Source organism: Amphibalanus amphitrite, unplaced genomic scaffold (assembly GCF_019059575.1).
Source record: "Amphibalanus amphitrite isolate SeventyFive unplaced genomic scaffold, NRLGWU_Aamphi_draft 000064F_arrow, whole genome shotgun sequence".
Taxonomy (NCBI): Eukaryota; Metazoa; Arthropoda; class Thecostraca; order Balanomorpha; family Balanidae; genus Amphibalanus; species Amphibalanus amphitrite.
In genome coordinates, this window is record NW_024881560.1 from 80723 (window position 1) to 98860 (window position 18138).

Here is an 18138-nt window from a genome sequence, read left to right on the forward strand (position 1 = left end):
CGCGACGACCGTAACTCTCGCGCCGCAGCTCGCCCCCCAGCGCCCAACTCACCCACTCTCGGTTTCTAAAGTGAGCGCCAGCGCAGTGCACCGCGTCACCGCGCTGCCTCCGGTGGGAACCAGTTGTGCCGCGGTGCACTGTGCCGGCGGCGGCCAAGGCAGCGAGGGACCTCTCTCTGTGTGTTCTGTTGGAGTCACGGTCACCGTATGTGTACCCAGAGAGCGAATCATAAAACCGGCCGCACGGTGCTCAATTTGCATCGAGAAATGTCCAGCGCCTCAGCCGCTTGAAGGCTCCACGAGCTTAACAGCCTGCCAGAGACTCTCTTGTCCCGCAAAGCTTCTGAAACCTTTCTCATATTTTTTTTTTGTGTGACTCGTAGTCCGAATTTGTGTTCAGCTGTATGATGGACAATACTGCATTTGCTAATTCACTACGAATTGATGTGCTATATGAAGTTCGAAAAATCAATAGATGAATCACAATCATCCGTAAAGACGCAACCGAAGGTAAATGTGTTGATATTGTGTATTGTAGGTATATCATGTTATCAATGAGTACCTACTTCTTGACACTTTTTCTTATTTCTGTCGTCTAATGTTACACAGAGGGATTCTCGAGCTACTGACTGTCCCCTGAGCATAAGGCCACGATAACACTGTTTTGATCCATCGCCGGCGGCTGAATTAATGTTTACATGCACATGACCACTCTAGACCCTCATGCAGTACACTGGCATAATTTGTACCGTATTGGTCAGCTGGCATGAATACACTTAACCTATGCGGTATGCATATGTATTAGAGATGTCAATCGGATACCAACTTTTTGGTATACCGATACCAAACCGATACCAACTTGGTATTTGGTATTTCAATCGTAATGTGTTTGGTATTTTGTTGGTATCATAAACCCTCACTAATGTATACGAGGCTAAGAAATCGGTAAAAAGTTGGTATTTCCCTCATTTTCCCAAGTTGGTTTGGTTTCGGTATTTTCCCGTGGTTTTGGTTGGTATTTGGTTTGGTATCGGTATTCCGATTTTCCGTAGTTGACATCACTAATATGTATGCAACGTGCATGCATGCACGCCCTAGGTCCTCTCTGGCCGGCAGCCCGCAGAAGACGTGTGACAGTCGGCAGAAGGCCAGCCGTGAGCCGTCCCGGTCGGCTAATCCGCCGTGTGACGTCACTGGTAACGATAGGACAGTGACGTCACCACGGCGAGTCTAATCCGCCTCCTGCACGGCCCATCGATATGACTAATGAGCTGGACAATGGACCGGGCCTGCTACGTGATCAGAAATCGGCGACATCACCAGCTAGGTATTCACGAGCTTGTCAATTGTCATCATATATGCAATGCTTGATACCGTACCGTGCAAGATTCGCTGTAGCCACGCTTTTCACCAGCTATGCTACTGGCTACCACCAATACCGCTTATTTATGCTTGACAATACATATAAACGCATTGATACATATACATTATATATGCTTGATAATACATGCATTTATATATCTATTTGTTTGTTGTAAAACCCGTAAGAAATTATTTGTTTCGTCACTCGCCATGCACATCAAGCTACAATTCGTTGACTGACTGTGGGTGTTGTATCCTCAACTCTCGTTGCTCCGCCGTCCTCCGTCGTGACACTCCAGCTCTCTTGACTGACTATATTGTAAATCACAGACTTGACCAATTCACGAGATACACCCAGTTCCGCCGCCCAGAACCGACTGGCCGGCGGAACAGGCGAAAACACCCGACATCAACTATCGCTGCCGACCGCCCGCGGCCTGACCCGGGGCGCGCGGCGGCGGCGGCCGACCGGCCGGTGACCGCGACCGGACCAGGACGAACACGTGGACGGGCCCGCATCACAACAGTGGGTTATGATGTGTTATGATGTGATGTTATGTTATTATGATGTTATTATGATGTTATGATGTGTTGTGAGAAAAAATCTGCTTTACATTATCTTTGTAATAACAAAAGTGGCTCAGTGTCGAGTTAGCCTTTACAATTATCTCTGATGCAATTATTGTTTATCAACAGTCAAAAGATGTCACATTTCTGTTGCACCGCTATATTGAACGGTTGGAGGAAAGGGTCTGTTCATTATGCAGGAAATAAGCCCTCGACACAATATATTCACCGGACGTGAGTAACCAGCGGGAACCTATTGTTGACCTGTTTGACGACCGATTAGCGCCGAGTTCAAAGTGGCGCCGATGCATTTAACGGTGAGGGGAAGGGGTGGCGGTGGGTTGTGTGGCGGAAACAAGCGTTTGGATGGGTGACTCAAGATGCATTGACCGGGTAACCCACAGTCAGGTCTCACTCCACAGTTTGCACACACGATCAGAGACTCAATAGCCGAGACTTCTAAAATCAGGGTCTCGTCAGTTGGGACTACAACACCATGGAGGCCAGCCGCTCGATGTCCACGATTGTCCTAATGCCAGCAGGCTTTGCACGTCGATTTGAATTTTCATGTTGTTAAGTAAGTGTATGGCCCTGTGTTGTCTGCGGATAATGCATGTCATTTATGATAAAACGACAACAGAAGTGCTGGTGGCCAGTATTGCGAGGAAAGAGATGCCACATCCCATCGCTCTTCCTTCTCGGGAACTAAGCAACTGAATATTTTAATGCTTGCCATTACCTCGGAAATCGGTGAAAGGTTTTCCTCTTGTTGATAACTGCTTCGTTTGTGGATGTTCTTTCTGCCTACAGCATAGACTCACATTCGGTTACCTCAGCCTCCGTTAGCTCGGCGAGTCAGAGTGGGCGGGGCCAGCCAGTCGTCCGCGCGGACGCATCGACATCGATGTAGCCAATCCGGGGCCGTCTTGACTCGTTCTCTAGTTGGCGCGCTCTTATGAGACATAATCATAAGACAAATTAACAGCGAGCGTTGGACATTGAATGTTATCGGGCATGGCAAAACACGTCTACCCAGTAAATCACACAAACCCATATTGTAGGTCCGTCACTCTCAAGCTGAGTTGGTATCGCCGGCGTGGAGACTGTCGGCGTCTCAGAGGGCGGGGGAGATGGGGGAGAAAAGCGGGAGGGGAGATCTGGAAGTCCACCACCTGATCAGAGGTTCGGTACCGGTCAAAGGTGTGGTTCGCTTCGGGCTGCTGCTGTTCGAACAGGGCGCGGTACCGGCACTTGGTTCCAAATTGACCTAATTGCTCTATGATTTGACTGGGATGGTACCGCATAGAAGTGACGTCGTAAGAATTTGAGTGTGCTCGAAACCGTATTTGCTCAGAAAGCGTATCACTTCACTTATGTGGGAGCAGAGTATCGTCAAACGTTTCAGTGGTGCTTTTCAGCTAGTACTACCTCCCTCCGAACTGCAAGGTAAGCTGCTCCTTGATTGGTTCATCTTAAATTAAGCGTGGTCGGCTCCTGAAGAGAATGTTGTTGTTAAAGCTAAGAACTTTCAATTGCAGTGCAGTGCTAGCCAACTATGCCTGAATTATTGTTCGTAAATCGCATTGAACTTGAGACCTGAGGAATTTAATCTACATTGGCGCACGCTCTAAGAAAATGTTCCTTGGATAGCACAGCAAAATATTGATTGTACTTGATTTGAATCTGATATGCCAGTTTTACATATTTCTTGAGCACAAAACAAACTGTAGATTAATACGTCGAATGCATTCAGTATCATATTCAGTAGGCATTATTCAAAACCTGTGTTCTGGTATATTTAAATTCATAAGCTCTTCTTCTTTCTCAGAGCCGAGGGATGGCACAAGATCACTGACGTCACCCTTTGCCTCTGCTCTTCCTGACACTCCGTCCTACTTCTCAATACCCTGGTCCCGTCAAGAACAGTCGACATCTCCTGCTGCCACACGGTCACTCCTGCTCGGGAGTGCTGACTTCAGCACCGTTCCCGGCCACGAACAGACACCTCAACGACCTCCGGAGCGACCGCAGCCCTGGCGAGGTCAGGTCCTGCGACCCAGGCCTAGGGTGCCTCTGTGGGCGACCCTGCCGCCGCCGCTGCCACCTCCACAGCTACCTCCGCTTCCGCCGCTGCCGCCACTGCCACCGGAACAACTCTGTTGGCTGAGGTCTCTCTTGGCGCTGCGACCCATGGAGATGAGCAGACCTTCGAACGGCTCCTGTAACTTCCACTGGTCGCGGGTGGTGCCCGGTCCGGCCCTCCAACACCCAGAGGTTGGATGGAGGGAAAGATTGCGTGAGATGGGATCGCTGTCCCATCGCAGAGACGACGGGACTGTAATGGGTGATGGAAGAAGGCGACGTGGAGAGTCCTTCGGCCAAACAGAGGACACCGTAACCTCTGAAACAAGTAGCAGCACTGACGTAGACGATCGCGGCTCAGCGCAGAAACGGTGAGCTCGTATGGCTGTTTCAAGGTAGAGAAGTTCCTTTTTAATTATCTTTTAAAAATGTATTGCTCAATCTTCATCTTCAGCTATGCAAGCTTACAAGTGTTGGTTATCTGTTAGCTACATGATTAGCCAAGTGGCGCTATTCTACACATTATCGTATATGGTATAGATTCAAATAAAAAACTTTACTTATGCTGATTGCGTTCAAACATGGTCGTTGTAAAAGTGTTTGAACTCGATCAACCTCGGGAACTGACGTGTGACACTGTTGTTGTTTTTTTTTTTAGGTGCTCCAGCGAATCCGACCGGCCGTTCTTCTGTGGGGAGTGCGGCAAGCAGTTCCGTCGCGCGTCCACCCTATCCACCCACCTGCTCATCCACTCGGACACCCGGCCCTACCCGTGCCACTTCTGCGGAAAGCGCCTCCACCAAAAGTCCGACAGGAAGAAGCACACCTTCATCCACACCGGTGAGACCGCAGCTCATCGGGGGATTCGGGCTGTTTGTGTTCCACGTTAGTATTTGTAGAATGCTATAAACGCCTACATAGCTGCGTATTATGATGAAATGGTTAAATCAACTGCACAAGATGCCGTTTGGAATGCATGCTACGTAAATATAATCGCATTTGTAATAGCAAAACACAAAAGTTGTCTGTTTTATGGCTCTTTCTTGTTCGTGCTGTGCGCAGTGTTTTGGAGTTAGCTTCAATTGCCAATTTGTTTCCCTTCATTTGCAGCATTAGATACCCAGTGATTTGAAATAGGTCTACTTTGAGCAGTTGACGAGACACGTTACACTGCGATTTAACCACTTACCTTCTCACGTTCAGCCAGTCAGAGGCTTCTAACCGCTTATCAGCGACCTTCTAGTAGATCTATTCCCCGCTCGGCCGTCCGTTCAGGATCGGCACGGCCGGGCGGCGAAAATCACGCTGTGAATCTCGACCGGACCGTTTAGCGGCGTCTGTGCCGTCATTTAGCGAACCCCATAAGGCCGGCGGCCAGCTCCGCCGCTGCATTTTTAACAGCTCGGCCGATCGGAGGCGGAGAGGGGAGCGATTTAGAACTGCCCCCGGGCAGTCGGTGCGGGCGGCCCCTCGCCCCAGCTTGGCCCCAGCCGTCTGTCACTCTGAGCGGTCGGGGCAGAACTTCGGCGCTGGCACCGAGTGGCACACGTGATCAGCATTGCCCGGTGCTTCCCCGTCGTCTGGCTACCGTTATTCAGGCAGAAAGTGTCCGTTTCTGTCCGTTTTAGGGATGTGGATTTTATTAGGCGCTCGATCAAAGAGTGGAGATGGGTCCCACGGGAGGGGGAGCCGTTTTTGACCAGTAAGATGGTAACACTGGTGAACGTTAGGGGCAGCGGTCAGCTCTGTCTGCCGAAATGGCGCCGGAAGCTCCAAGGGCGGAGCGGCAGGAAGAAGGATCAAGGCAAATTGTTTTTTTTGCAGATTAACTTATCCATCATCGTATAAAGACAAGTGTGATAAAAACAATAGGCTATTTTACAATATATTAAAACAAATTTTGTCAATGAGGGCAATGCCAAAAAAATCGAGATACTTGTGTGTTAAAGTCAGCGCCAGTTAGCCAAAGCGGCGGCTGCTGGCTCTGCAGTACCGGCTCGCCGTCCCTGTGGGAACATGGAGACGTGCGCGGCATCTGACGGTTCAGCTCTGGTGGGAGAATGAGGTGGCTGGCAGTCGGCAAAGATTCGCTAAAAACAGTTGTCTAGTGCACAGTGGGCTGTCAGTGCACGCTACAAGCTACAGCTAATGACTGCAACAAAAAGTATAGCCACTTTCGCACAACTTTGTATCGTTTGCGTGTTTTTGCTTGCAACCTAGTTTATTGCTCGTGCTCACTTGAGACTCTTTCTGGAATCTGGACGTTTTACCCTTCATATCCCATTGACAGCGGCAATGGTTTATATGCTGTTATAGGTGTACTTCCTCAATGTCAGTCACATTTCAGTGTGATCTGCTGGTAGGTGAGAAGCCCCATCTGTGCCAGATCTGCGGGAAAGCGTTCTCCCAGTCATCTAACCTGCTCACGCACACTCGGAAACACAGCACGATGAGGCCGGTCCCCTGCCCGCACTGCTGGCGTACCTTCCTGCGAAAGGTGAGCGCACTACTGCTTCAATCGCGAACAGCAAAACAAAGCCCAACTTCTAAAGCCACATCTAGCTGCACGCATGTATAGTCGACTACAGAATGATGTTCCACTTTTCACAGGCAATTATTTGCCTGGAGTGGTAGGCTGTGCCGCATCACACGGGCTGAGTTCACAAATTATAGCTTTGTCCCAATGCTCACAATCGACAAGCTTAACCCGCGCCCCACTGGGGGGGGGGGCTATTTATAGCCCCCCCTCCCGTTTTTCTGCAATAACTTCCAAACCGCTTGACGAATCGACGCCAAACTTTCAGTACCTTCGGCTGCATCAATTTGACACCTTGTGTCAAAATTTGAACTTCGTAGCTACCATAGGTCGGCCGGAAATGACGTCAGAGTGACGTCATGTTCGTCCGATTTCGACGCAAAACATTGAACCACGGCAATCGCTCCCTAGAGCTCAGTTTTTAAGCTAGATCCAATTTCTTTGCATGAAAGAACTCAGAATTGACCGCGCTATCAAACTGCTATCTCGGATTTCCAAATTTTGAAAATTTCGAAAATTTTATATAATAATATTCAAAATTTATATTTTTATATTTTGTTCAAAAGGTTTTTGACTTTTCGAAAAAAAACCGGAATATATGTGACAGAACGCATGATTATGACTAACTCTAGCAAGTTTTAGCTAAATATCTTCAAAAATGGCCAAGTTATACGCATTATTGCAAAAAATTCACAATTATAAATTTTTCAAATCAATTTTTCAGTACGTATTTGGCATCGTACACCAATATAAATGGCACCATCGTGTTCCTGAGCTCAAACTGCATCCAATAGACACCTTTTTTGTTGAAAAATTTCAACTTCAAAATTTGACCTTTTTTGACCTGAAAGTGACCTGACCTAAGCTAATTTCGACTCAAAATGACCTTGAATGACACAGACGACATCAAATTCGAAATCTATGGCCTAAATGGACCATAAAACATGTGTCACGTGACCGACGCATGATATAATATTTTCGTGACCTGTGATGACCTGACCCTGACCTGAAAATTAAAGTACAAGTTTGGTACCCTCAAGGTATCTAGAGCATCTGTTCACGAGTGTGGAAACCAAAAATGAGCCTGATCTGACTTGTAAGACGGCGGCCAGAGCCCAAAATGTGAACAAGCCAAAGTGCTAATAATTTTTACTTTGACCTGACCTGTGACGTCATCGGTGACCTCGAGGTCAATGAAATTAGGTTTCGCTTGACAGTTTTTCCGGGGCTATCAGACGCCGTTTGAATTTTGACGATCGGCCCAGTAGTTTCGGAGTCAGGAGGGGGGGCTATGAATAGCCCCCCCCCCCCCCAGTAGGGCGTGTTATACACAGACCCCAGTGGGGCGCTGGTTAACCCTCGCCGGCACAGGGGGGGTTGATGCAACCCCCCTAAGGTTTTTTCGCGAATAACTCGCGTAAAAAGCGGCCGATTGCGACGAAACTTTCAGTACACTCGCATTGATCAATTTTACACCTACCCTGAAAATTTCATGACCCTGACCCAAATGACCTTTGACCTGTGACCTTTTTTCCGAGACCCTGTTTGGCCGGAATCGCGATTCGGCGTATGTCGGCTCGCATTAGCCGCGCGTTTGCAAGCTTTTCGTGGTTTCAAACGTTCAAACATGTGATTTGATGTTGCACCCATACATTAGGGTGGGTGTCAAGGTCACCTGAAGGTCAGGTCAGGTCATTGCCCTTTGGTGACCTCGGGTGACCTCGGTTCACTTTTTCGAGTCTTACATGTTTGTAGACTAGTTTTTGGAGCTGAATTCTAATTTAACAACCATTTGAACATTTACGAAGTAGTTTTGGTGCCTTCGTAACATGTTACGAAGCTGTCAGAGGCGGTTGACACGTATTACGAATATCCGTCACAACCCCTACCGGTTGACCTGACCTGACCTGACCCGACCTGGTCTAAATGCTTAAAGACATCATCTCTGATCAAAACTAACACGCTATTCGTGATCAGCACCCCGGAAAACCACATAGCAGCCACACTTTACGACTTTCTAACAGGTCCCGATTTTCCCGGTTTTCGGGTCATTGACCTGACCTGGAAGGTCACCCGATGACCTAGGACCTTAAAATTGGGTATCATCGGCTTCCTCTCGTGACGGGCAACACGCTCGTTTTTTTTCCGCGAAGCTCTAGCTCGATCAGGGGCCAAACGCGAGGGGGGGGGGGTTCGTACCAACCCCCCCCTTGTGCCCTCGAAGGACGCAAAATGGCCTGTGCCGGCGAGGGTCAATTGCGTGATAAGCGGCACAACTTAGTTCTCCGGTCAACTGCAGATAGCTTCTGAGGAGTGGAACATAATTCTGTAGTCGACTATACAAATGGTCATCGGTCATTCCATCAGCCCTCTAGACAACGAAATTCCAAAACTGGTGCAATTATCTGTGCTTCAAGCAATCGTCGAACGTAATCTTTTCTGTGAATATGTCTTGCGCTGCAGACGGATCTTCAGAGACACGAGGAGACCCACCGACACCCTCCGCGACCGCCGGACGGCAAAGGGTCCAGCGCGCTGACTCCAAAGGACGAGACTTCAACCAGCCTAGCAGAAGAAACTACTCGGGAAGCAGGAGTACATAATCAGTCACTGGTGTAGGTTGTAGCACTAGCGTGTGCGTTTAGATTTGCTCATGCTTTTCCATGTGCATCGCCCGGCTATTATCATTAGTGCATCAGTGTGCATTTCAGGCGTACAGATAGTAGGCAAGTGCTTTTGAAACATAACCACGATAGTGCAATGTGCAAACTGCAAAGTATGTGCAAATACTATTTAGACCTAAAAGAGAGCTATTTCGTTCCGCATCATTGATGTAACCTTTAGCCGTCTTGTGAATTTTTCCTTGTAGGCAAAAATAAACACATCACTATACGAATATATGCATTCTCATTTACGATTTTAAATGATGTACGGATCCAAATGAACACCAGTGATATTCGTCAGTCGTTTTAACTTCTCTATTCTTCGCCACAAATCAATGTCACTCCCCCGCATAGCTTCCAATTGGCCTTATCACGTTCGGAGTCCGACTGGAGAGACGTTGGCGGCGAAGTCCCGAACTACAGCTAGACAGATGTCGCCGAGGTGCACCAGAAGTGAGGCAGCAGCTGTGAGGCCGAGGTGACTGACTGAGACTGAGACTGTGACTGTCTGCGTACTACCATGTCCTAGGTGTAAACTACACTTGCTTTTCATGCAATCCAAGCGTGAGAAGTGCAACAGGTATGGACTCAATTCGAGACTTGCCCGGAGCGTTTTTTTTTTTTTAAACAGAGACACACGAGACAAATTAAAATTTAGATTATCAGACAATCATCAGATTACATAGGCTAATCAAAGTTAGATAATTGGTGCATAGCTTCTAAAATTATTGTGTCGCCATCAATTACCAAAAGGCTCACTTCAAAATTATACCACCACATACGTAACATAGCTCTGCCACTCTCGGGAAATTTATATTGCAATGATTCCAAGCAATGTTAGGAGGCATACCTTTTTTTTGCGGTCGCACACCAGTGTGGCTGAGCCCCGGTGGAACCAGCGATGGTTGTTTGTTCACAGCGGACTCTCAGCTATCCACAGACCGTGACCCCGATCACGCCGCCGCCGAACCGCGCCGATATCGATGGGCCGAATTTCACGGCGCAAACATTCTGCGCTCCGCCACATAAAGCTCTGCCCTATGAGCGCCGGCAGCGGACGGTGCTGTTTTCTCGGGCCGAGCCGCGGCAGAGCCGGAAAACAGCGGCATTCGGTCCGCGGCCGGCGACACAGCCACGAGAAACGACCGGCAATATAAGAAGGTACGAGAGAGCTCCGCGACGCCCGGTCGCCGGCGCTTTCCACGCGCCCGCGCGGCTGTATATCATAGAGCCACGCCGAGCGTTGTCGCAGTGCTCCGTAATCGTGTTTGGGTGGTTATCGCACCGGGACAGCGTGGAGGGTAAGCAAGCGGTCTCAATTTCCCACTGTCTCCCTTGACCACTTATCACGATTTAATTTAATTTATTGCCGGCTGGTAATCAGAAGTGGCTTCTTCTCACCCAGATGTAGTCAAGTGTAAACAACGGATGATGTTGAGATGTCCAGTGATGTTGCACTTTGTATATACTGTAGATTGTGAATCATGTGGTCTCCCCGGTATGCGTGATTGGACCTTGTCAGAGATCGTCTCTTTCATCTGTGCCACTTTATGCCTTCCCGGTAGGGCAGTTCCTAGTGAGCGCTATGGGAGGCTTTACTTTTCGAGGAGCGCTGTGGCCCGAAGGTTTGAACTTTGAATTGTGAAAAACGCCCGCCCGCCGCAAAACGCAAACACCGCAAAACGCACGCCCGAAACGCCAACGCAAAGTTCGCAAAAAATAAACAAACGCCCGCCGCAAACCGCAAATAAAAAAAACGCAAAAAAGCCGCAAAACAATAAAACCGCCCGCATCGCACGCCCGCTAACCGCCAACCGAAAACGCCTGAAAATCGCCCGCCCGCCGCCAAAAAAAAGCACCGCAAAAAACGAAAAAGCGGCCGCCAACCGCAAACAAATTTAACACCGCAAACGATGCAAAAAAAAAGAAAACCGCCCGCATCACCCGCCCGCCCGCCCGGCGCCAAAGACAAACACCGCAAAAAACACAAAACGCCCGCCCGCCGCAAAAACGGCAAAAAAATCACCCGACCGCCGCAAACCACACAGAAAAAAACGCCGAAACGCCGAAAAAATAAAACCGCCCGCACCGCACCGACGCTAACTGCTAACCGAAAACGACTAAAAGTCACCCGCCAGCCGCCAAACGCAAACACCGCAAATAAGCGCCCGGCCGCAGCAAGATAATAATTTATCAGCGGCTGGCATACCGCTAGGCTGGTCATTTTCACAAATCAAAAAGATATCTGCAAAAATCTCCTAGATGAAAGCGCCCGATTAAAAAACGGATGGCACGTGCGTGTTCCTCGCCCCCAACTTCCTTCAGGTCAATCGTCATTTGGGTCATCTAACGCATTGACGTATCTGCAAAAATCTCCTAGATGAAAGCGCCCGATTAAAAAACGGATGGCACGTGCGTGTTCCTCGCCCCCAACTTCCTTCAGGTCAATCGTCATTTGGGTCATCTAGTACGCATTGACGACCGGCTGGGTGGAATGAACATTGCGCCAAGAAACGTAAGTATATTGTCAAAAAGAATCCCCAGAATGGTGGATCCCAAAAGTTTGAAACTACCACTTTGGCCCACTGGACGACACCTTAAACAGTTGCCGACCGGATGACACCCATTGTTTGGTCACCCACGCCATAGTATGCATCATGGGTGCGCCGAAATGACCAAAAGTCCCAATTTCCGGTGTGCAGGGTCATTTTCAACGGCACGTGGCACGTGGTTCTGGACTTTTCCGGCCACTTTGCGACATACCCATGGGTAGTGCACCGAATGGTGGTTGATCTGCATGTAAGAAAATGGGGGGTCGTTTGGATCGTTTTCGAGCAATCTGCCGTGGAACGCATTTTTTCATTTTCCCCATTGGCTTAACACGGGAATTTTTAAAGTCACGTGGCACGTGCACCAGATGGTCCGCGGAGGGGAGACCCATACCAGAACGTAGATCACCTGGCCCACTAGAAATCCTGAAAAAATCAGAATTTTTGGACCAGCCGTTTTCAAGAGCATCAAGTTGTACTGATCTCAGGCAGCTTTTGCCAAATTGTCAGGGAACTCAGATTTGTTTTTCAATAGAAAAACACAATTCTAAAGAATAGTGTTTTAACTATTGACAACAAACCTTCGGTTATGTCCACGAGTATGCATTCTCTATGGCTGGTGTACTAAAACCAGCTAGATAATAGGTATGCTCCGCATCGCGGGACCGCAGGTTGTTTGAGCAAGCACCTCTGTGACCCACTCACCATTGAACGCAGCAAAAACGCCCGCCGCCAAACGAGAGAACGAGCATTGCACGTGCAGACCGGAGTGGGTGTGCTACAAACTGACAAGCACGGCATCCTATTCGCCGGTCTTTAGTGGTGTGCCAAATTTGAGTGTAATCGGCCCGGCCGTTTTCGAGATCTTGAAGCGGCACCCTTCACGTGCGCACGTGCAAGTTGGGTCCCAATTGTGTTGTGCACGGCACCCTAGTTGCCGGTTTCTAGAAGTGTACCGAATTTAATTTACTCGATTTCACAACACATGTCTTGAAATGTCTGTGAACGGTGAAAATCTGACCTTTGACCTGACCTGTGACGTCATCGGTTTGACCTAGGTTAATGAAATTCGGTCGCAAGGTAGTTCCCTGGTGGTGCTATCGAACACCGTTTGAATTTTGAAAATCGGCCGGTAAATTTCCGAGATCTTAGGGGGGGCCGAAACGCCCCCCCCCCCCCTACGAGTGGTAGGGTCCGCCGGTAGCCCTACTGGGCGCGGGTTAAGCATCGATGTCACAACTCACAATGGTTCGGAGCACTAGGCACGGGATACAGATGCATCATGGGGGCAGATGGCAGGATAAGAGAGGCAAGCTCAACGAACGTGGCGTGTTGTGAAACGGTAGGTAAGTTAGGTAGGTGAAGTGTGAGGTCAAGTGGACACACAGTACCTATATCAATTACCAGCATCTACCTCGGACCAAGATTGATATTATTCGATATTCATGCTAAAAAGGTATTTTCCATCTCTTGGTATATTAGGCAACGCCTAATAATCCAGGCAGCGGCACGAGGAGCCGGATGGAGGAAACATGGTTGCAGGTTTAGTGTGCGGATATAGGTCTCTTGGCTTTGCTTAGGCTGCATCCATGCACCACGCTGCCCGCCCTTGAAGTGCTTTGAATTTCGGTTTTATTGTGGAACGTCAAAATAGATGTAATCTATAGATATCAGCAAACTTAAAGGTAATGTAGAAATAAATATTACAATGGCAATGCATCTTCAAGAGCCCGTTTTTCTACAACGGAAAATAATGCTGCAAAATAAGCTCACCTGAGCACTGTTGCATAAAACTTACGGCACCCGATTATTTACGAATTGTGTTAGAATCATACTTTTTCTATGTCACTCTGTTTCATAAAGGTCTGAAAAAAGTTTACGGCGAGTGCGGAATTTACAACAGCATGTGACTTTATTTTGGGGTTTAAAGTTTCTGTTACATAAAAGCTACGATTTAATAAAAAGTAGTTTAGACGATTTAAGAAAAATGGCGAAATGCGCATATAGTTTCGCAGATACGCCAACATGTGTACAAGTCGTAAAATATTCTAAGCAAGGGGTGGGCTTCGTAGATTTCAACCATCAACCAATAGGTGGTTTTCGCAGCTGTTTGACGTCGATTTCCAAGTTTTTTTTAGTCCTAATACATCTATGTATGCATATCAAGGTAGCTCCTCTTCACGCTGATTGCTTTCTTACCCTCAAACATTTCATAGAAATTTCAAGACATTTCAAACATTTTCATTGAAAGGCTTCAATAGCACCTCTCAACCAATGCCATAGCATGAGCTATGCATAGTTGTATCCGACAATAGTACTGCGACGGCGGCGACTGGCACGTGAGCACGCTCGTTTGACAAACCTCGGACGCATTTGTCATCAAACATATCAGCATTGTTGATTTTCATTTTTAGTCTTCAAATTCATTGATGATTTTAGTGAACATCCAAACACTTTCGCCTCAGCTTCCAGCCACTCCATCAGAGAGCGTTGGTGCACCAAAACGGCCACGATTCAAGTTCAGCTAGAAATCCGCGCAAAGTTTGACGTGTCATTGTAATCGCAACACGCAGAGTGCTTATTTTGAAAGAGGAATTAAATGTGAACTGCACATCACTTTTCCCAAGCGCGCCACCATCAGGATCAGCTGATCGGACGTTTTCAACGAAAGCGGCGACTCTTGGTGTAGTTTGACTGATTTTTGGGTTGTCGCGGATAAACAAGCCTGTTTCTTTAGAAATTGACCAGCCCACGCCTCATTAACTAAGCATATCCTTGTCAGTCCCTCGTTTCAATATTCGGTGCCTCTTTTGAAAACGAGCACGAAACTATTATAGCATATGGTACGCCGATTAGGGATGTTACCAGGACTCGCCTGGTAACCCAGCCAACTAATGCCTGCTACTGCTGCCCAGTAGTAATACTAGCTCAATCGCGTCGCCCCCTCTCCCTCCCCTCCCCAGCCGCCCCTCCGGCTGGTGGAGGACCCGGCCAACGACAGCACGTACCAGCCACGTTACCAAAAACAACAACAAAACAGCAAATTACGTTTATTAGCATACGATACAAGAAGATCATATACTCCAGGTTTTGGTGCAGAAGCTGATTCGAGGTACCATTAATAACGTAACAGAATAGTACGGTTGCATGAGGCACAAATCCGGCACCTCCACGGGTTCCGCGACGAAACGGCACTAAACAGCAGGAGAGTGAGCACGGTGATCCTGCCATGTAGGTACCTACATTGTAGACTGTGCTGTTTGCCAAATATTTTCCATGCTTTGCAGATTCACGCAATTATTCATTCTGGGCCAGGCTTACCAATGGACATATCGCTGGCTTCCGGTACCTTTATGACTCAGTTTCCAACAACTTGAACCAACTCTGCGAACAGAAAAGAAAATTAACTGTTGATGTTAAGCATATCAGTGGGGATGGCTTATATTATCCACAGCAACTGATTTTTTCATCATAGGATAAATCAATGTGAGATGAAAGGTGCAGCTTACATATTTCGCAAAAAAAAAAAAAACGCTAGACAGCAGCGGAAAGACAGCCTGTTTTCCAATGGTCGGAATCCAGACGAAACATTGACCCAAAACGGTCAAGAAGTGAATTTATGCTGCAACATGTATGCTTAGGATAATATAAAAAAAGAAAATGTCGACCATTGTCATATGAATATCATACAAGATAACGTACCTTCGAAATATCCCAATCCGAGGCCTTCATAACGCACCGTGAAAGAACACCACCGCACCAACCGTCATAACCACAGAACTGAACAATATGACGGCCGGAAATGAAGGACGCCGACGCGTTTTAGGTTTATCTGGCTGTTATGTACGAAATCGCTTATTTCTGCACAACGAAGGGTGATCCTAGGTAACGTTAAATAAGGTCACTAGATCAGCTTATTTCATGCTCTCTCTCTCTCTCTCTCTTTCCCTCTTTCTCTCTCTTCCTCTGTCTCCGGTCTTTGGCCATCACGTGGTACAGCTGCGATATATGGCACGTGGCACCGCTGTTTGCCCGTGGCACAGGGTCGATACCGAGTGTGACACGCCTGCCCGTAGGCATCTCTCCGTTCTCTCTCCGTCTCTATCCGCTCTTTGGCCATCACGTGGCACAGCTGCGATACCGAGTATGGCACGTGGCACCGCTGTTTGCCCGTGACACAGGGTCGATACCGAGTGTGACACGCCTGCCCGTAGGCATCTCTCCGTTCTCTCTCCGTCTCTCTCCGCTCTTTGGCCATCACGTGGCACAGCTGCGATACCGAGTATGGCACGTGGCACCGCTGTTTGCCCGTGACACAGGGTCGATACCGAGTGTGACACGTCTGCCCGTAGGCATCTCTCCGTTCTCTCTCCGTCTCTCTCCGCTCTTTGGCCATCACGTGGCACAGCTGCGATACCGAGTATGGCACGTGGCACCGCTGTTTGCCCGTGACACAGGGTCGATACCGAGTGTGACACGCCTGCCCGTAGGCATCTCTCCGTTCTCTCTCCGTCTCTCTCCGCTCTTTGGCCATCACGTGGCACAGCTGCGATACCGAGTATGGCACGTGGCACCGCTGTTTGCCCGTGACACAGGGTCGATACCGAGTGTGACACGCCTGCCCGTAGGCATCTCTCCGTTCTCTCTCCGTCTCTCTCCGCTCTTTGGCCATCACGTGGCACAGCTGCGATACCGAGTATGGCACGTGGCACCGCTGTTTGCCCGTGACACAGGGTCGATACCGAGTGTGACACGTCTGCCCGTAGGCATCTCTCCGTTCTCTCTCCGTCTCTCTCCGCTCTTTGGCCATCACGTGGCACAGCTGCGATACCGAGTATGGCACGTGGCACCGCTGTTTGCCCGTGACACAGGGTCGATACCGAGTGTGACACGCCTGCCCGTAGGCATCTCTCCGTTCTCTCTCCGTCTCTCTCCACTCTTTGGCCATCACGTGGCACAGCTGCGATACTGAGTATGGCACGTGGCACCGCTGTTTGCCCGTGACACAGGGTCGATACCGAGTGTGACACGCCTGCCCGTAGGCATCTCTCCGCTATCTCTCTCTCTCTGTCTCTCTCCCTCTCTCTCTCTTTCTCTCTGTTTCTCTCCGCTCTTTGGAGAGAGACAAAACTTGGGCATGCTTAACCATCACTGTCTGTCATTGTCGGCCCATCCATAATTTCCACCACAATCTTTTCCGCCTGGCCAGGTCCACTCACTTCTGAGCAGTGCACAGCGATTCTCATTAGAAGGAATCCCTATTCACCGCTCCTCCACTGGACTGTGTCCGAATCATGCTCATCCGAGCTGTGCGCTCCACCGCCGTGTTTGCATTTAAAACCCACCATCCACCCCCTGCCGCAAATGGACAGGACTGCAAAATGGGTAGAACGGAGCATATCTGTGAAACTTTCAAACGTTGTAACCACCAGTTCTTCCATCACCTATGGTGTGGCTGGCTGCTAGTTACCTGCTCAGCCAGGATCAAATTCTCGTCCGTGGCGGCCATTCTGTAGATGACACGTTGCAGATCAGCCTGCTAAACGAACACATTGTTCGCTGCACATCTGTAGAAGTTTTATTAGCATATGCCAATGAATCGAACGCGACCATGCCCATCCATGCTATACTTTGCGGCTCTTACCGCCTCGCCCACGACCAGCAGATTTGGAGGCTGGCCGCTTGGACGGTTTGGTGGCCGTGGGACGCCGTCGTCCACGCTGTATTTTACTCCGCACAAGACAGCAGTGCTGCCGTGAGGTGAGATATATATGATCGGCAAGGATCAGTGCCTCGTCCGTCTGCGACATTTTCTGGACGACGTGCTGTACGTCACTTACAGACACGTCCACTCCCTTGGCATGCAGCTCGTCGCACACAATAGAGGCCACGTCGCGTGTGTGCAGCCGCCTCCAAGCCACGTGGACAGCGTCTCCGATGACATTATCGGCGCTACTCCACTCGCCGTCATTCTCGGCAGCCACAAAGTGACGCCACGTCTTTGCGGCATTGATTTTCATTTGGCGCTCGAAAATCTCGGCCTCCAGCACGTCTGGATTCAGACGCTGAACCTGAATCTCCTCGACAGTTGGCCACTGGTCACTGGGAATGTGCAGGTGATGTGGGTGTCTGACACGCGACACCACCACCGTCCAGAAGCCGGGCGTCTCTACCCACGCTTTCACTTTGGCCACCACTCGATCCAGCGTGGCGCCCTGGCCTTTAAAGCCGGTGAATGCGCTGCCGCCCTCCAGCGGCGGTCCAACACGAAACTCGGTCCGACTCTCTTCACCGCCGCCTATCGCCCGATTGTTTTTGCCCTTGTCACGGGCGCGCTTTACCATCCGTATTGGCACCAGATCGTCGGCATCTTCGATGC

At 49.2% G+C, this 18138-nt stretch overlaps 1 protein-coding gene across 1 annotated transcript; it reads left to right on the forward strand.

Moving 5' to 3' along the window:
• Positions 1 to 4171: 4171 nt before the first annotated feature.
• Positions 4172 to 9166, forward strand: LOC122378754 (zinc finger protein Gfi-1b-like). The gene is made up of 4 exons (XM_043360218.1): positions 4172 to 4382; positions 4670 to 4851; positions 6375 to 6508; positions 9011 to 9166. The coding sequence occupies exons 1-4, from the start codon at positions 4231 to 4233 to the stop codon at positions 9164 to 9166; spliced, it is 624 nt and encodes a 207-aa protein (XP_043216153.1). The 5' UTR covers positions 4172 to 4230.
• The last annotated feature ends 8972 nt before the right edge of the window (positions 9167 to 18138 follow it).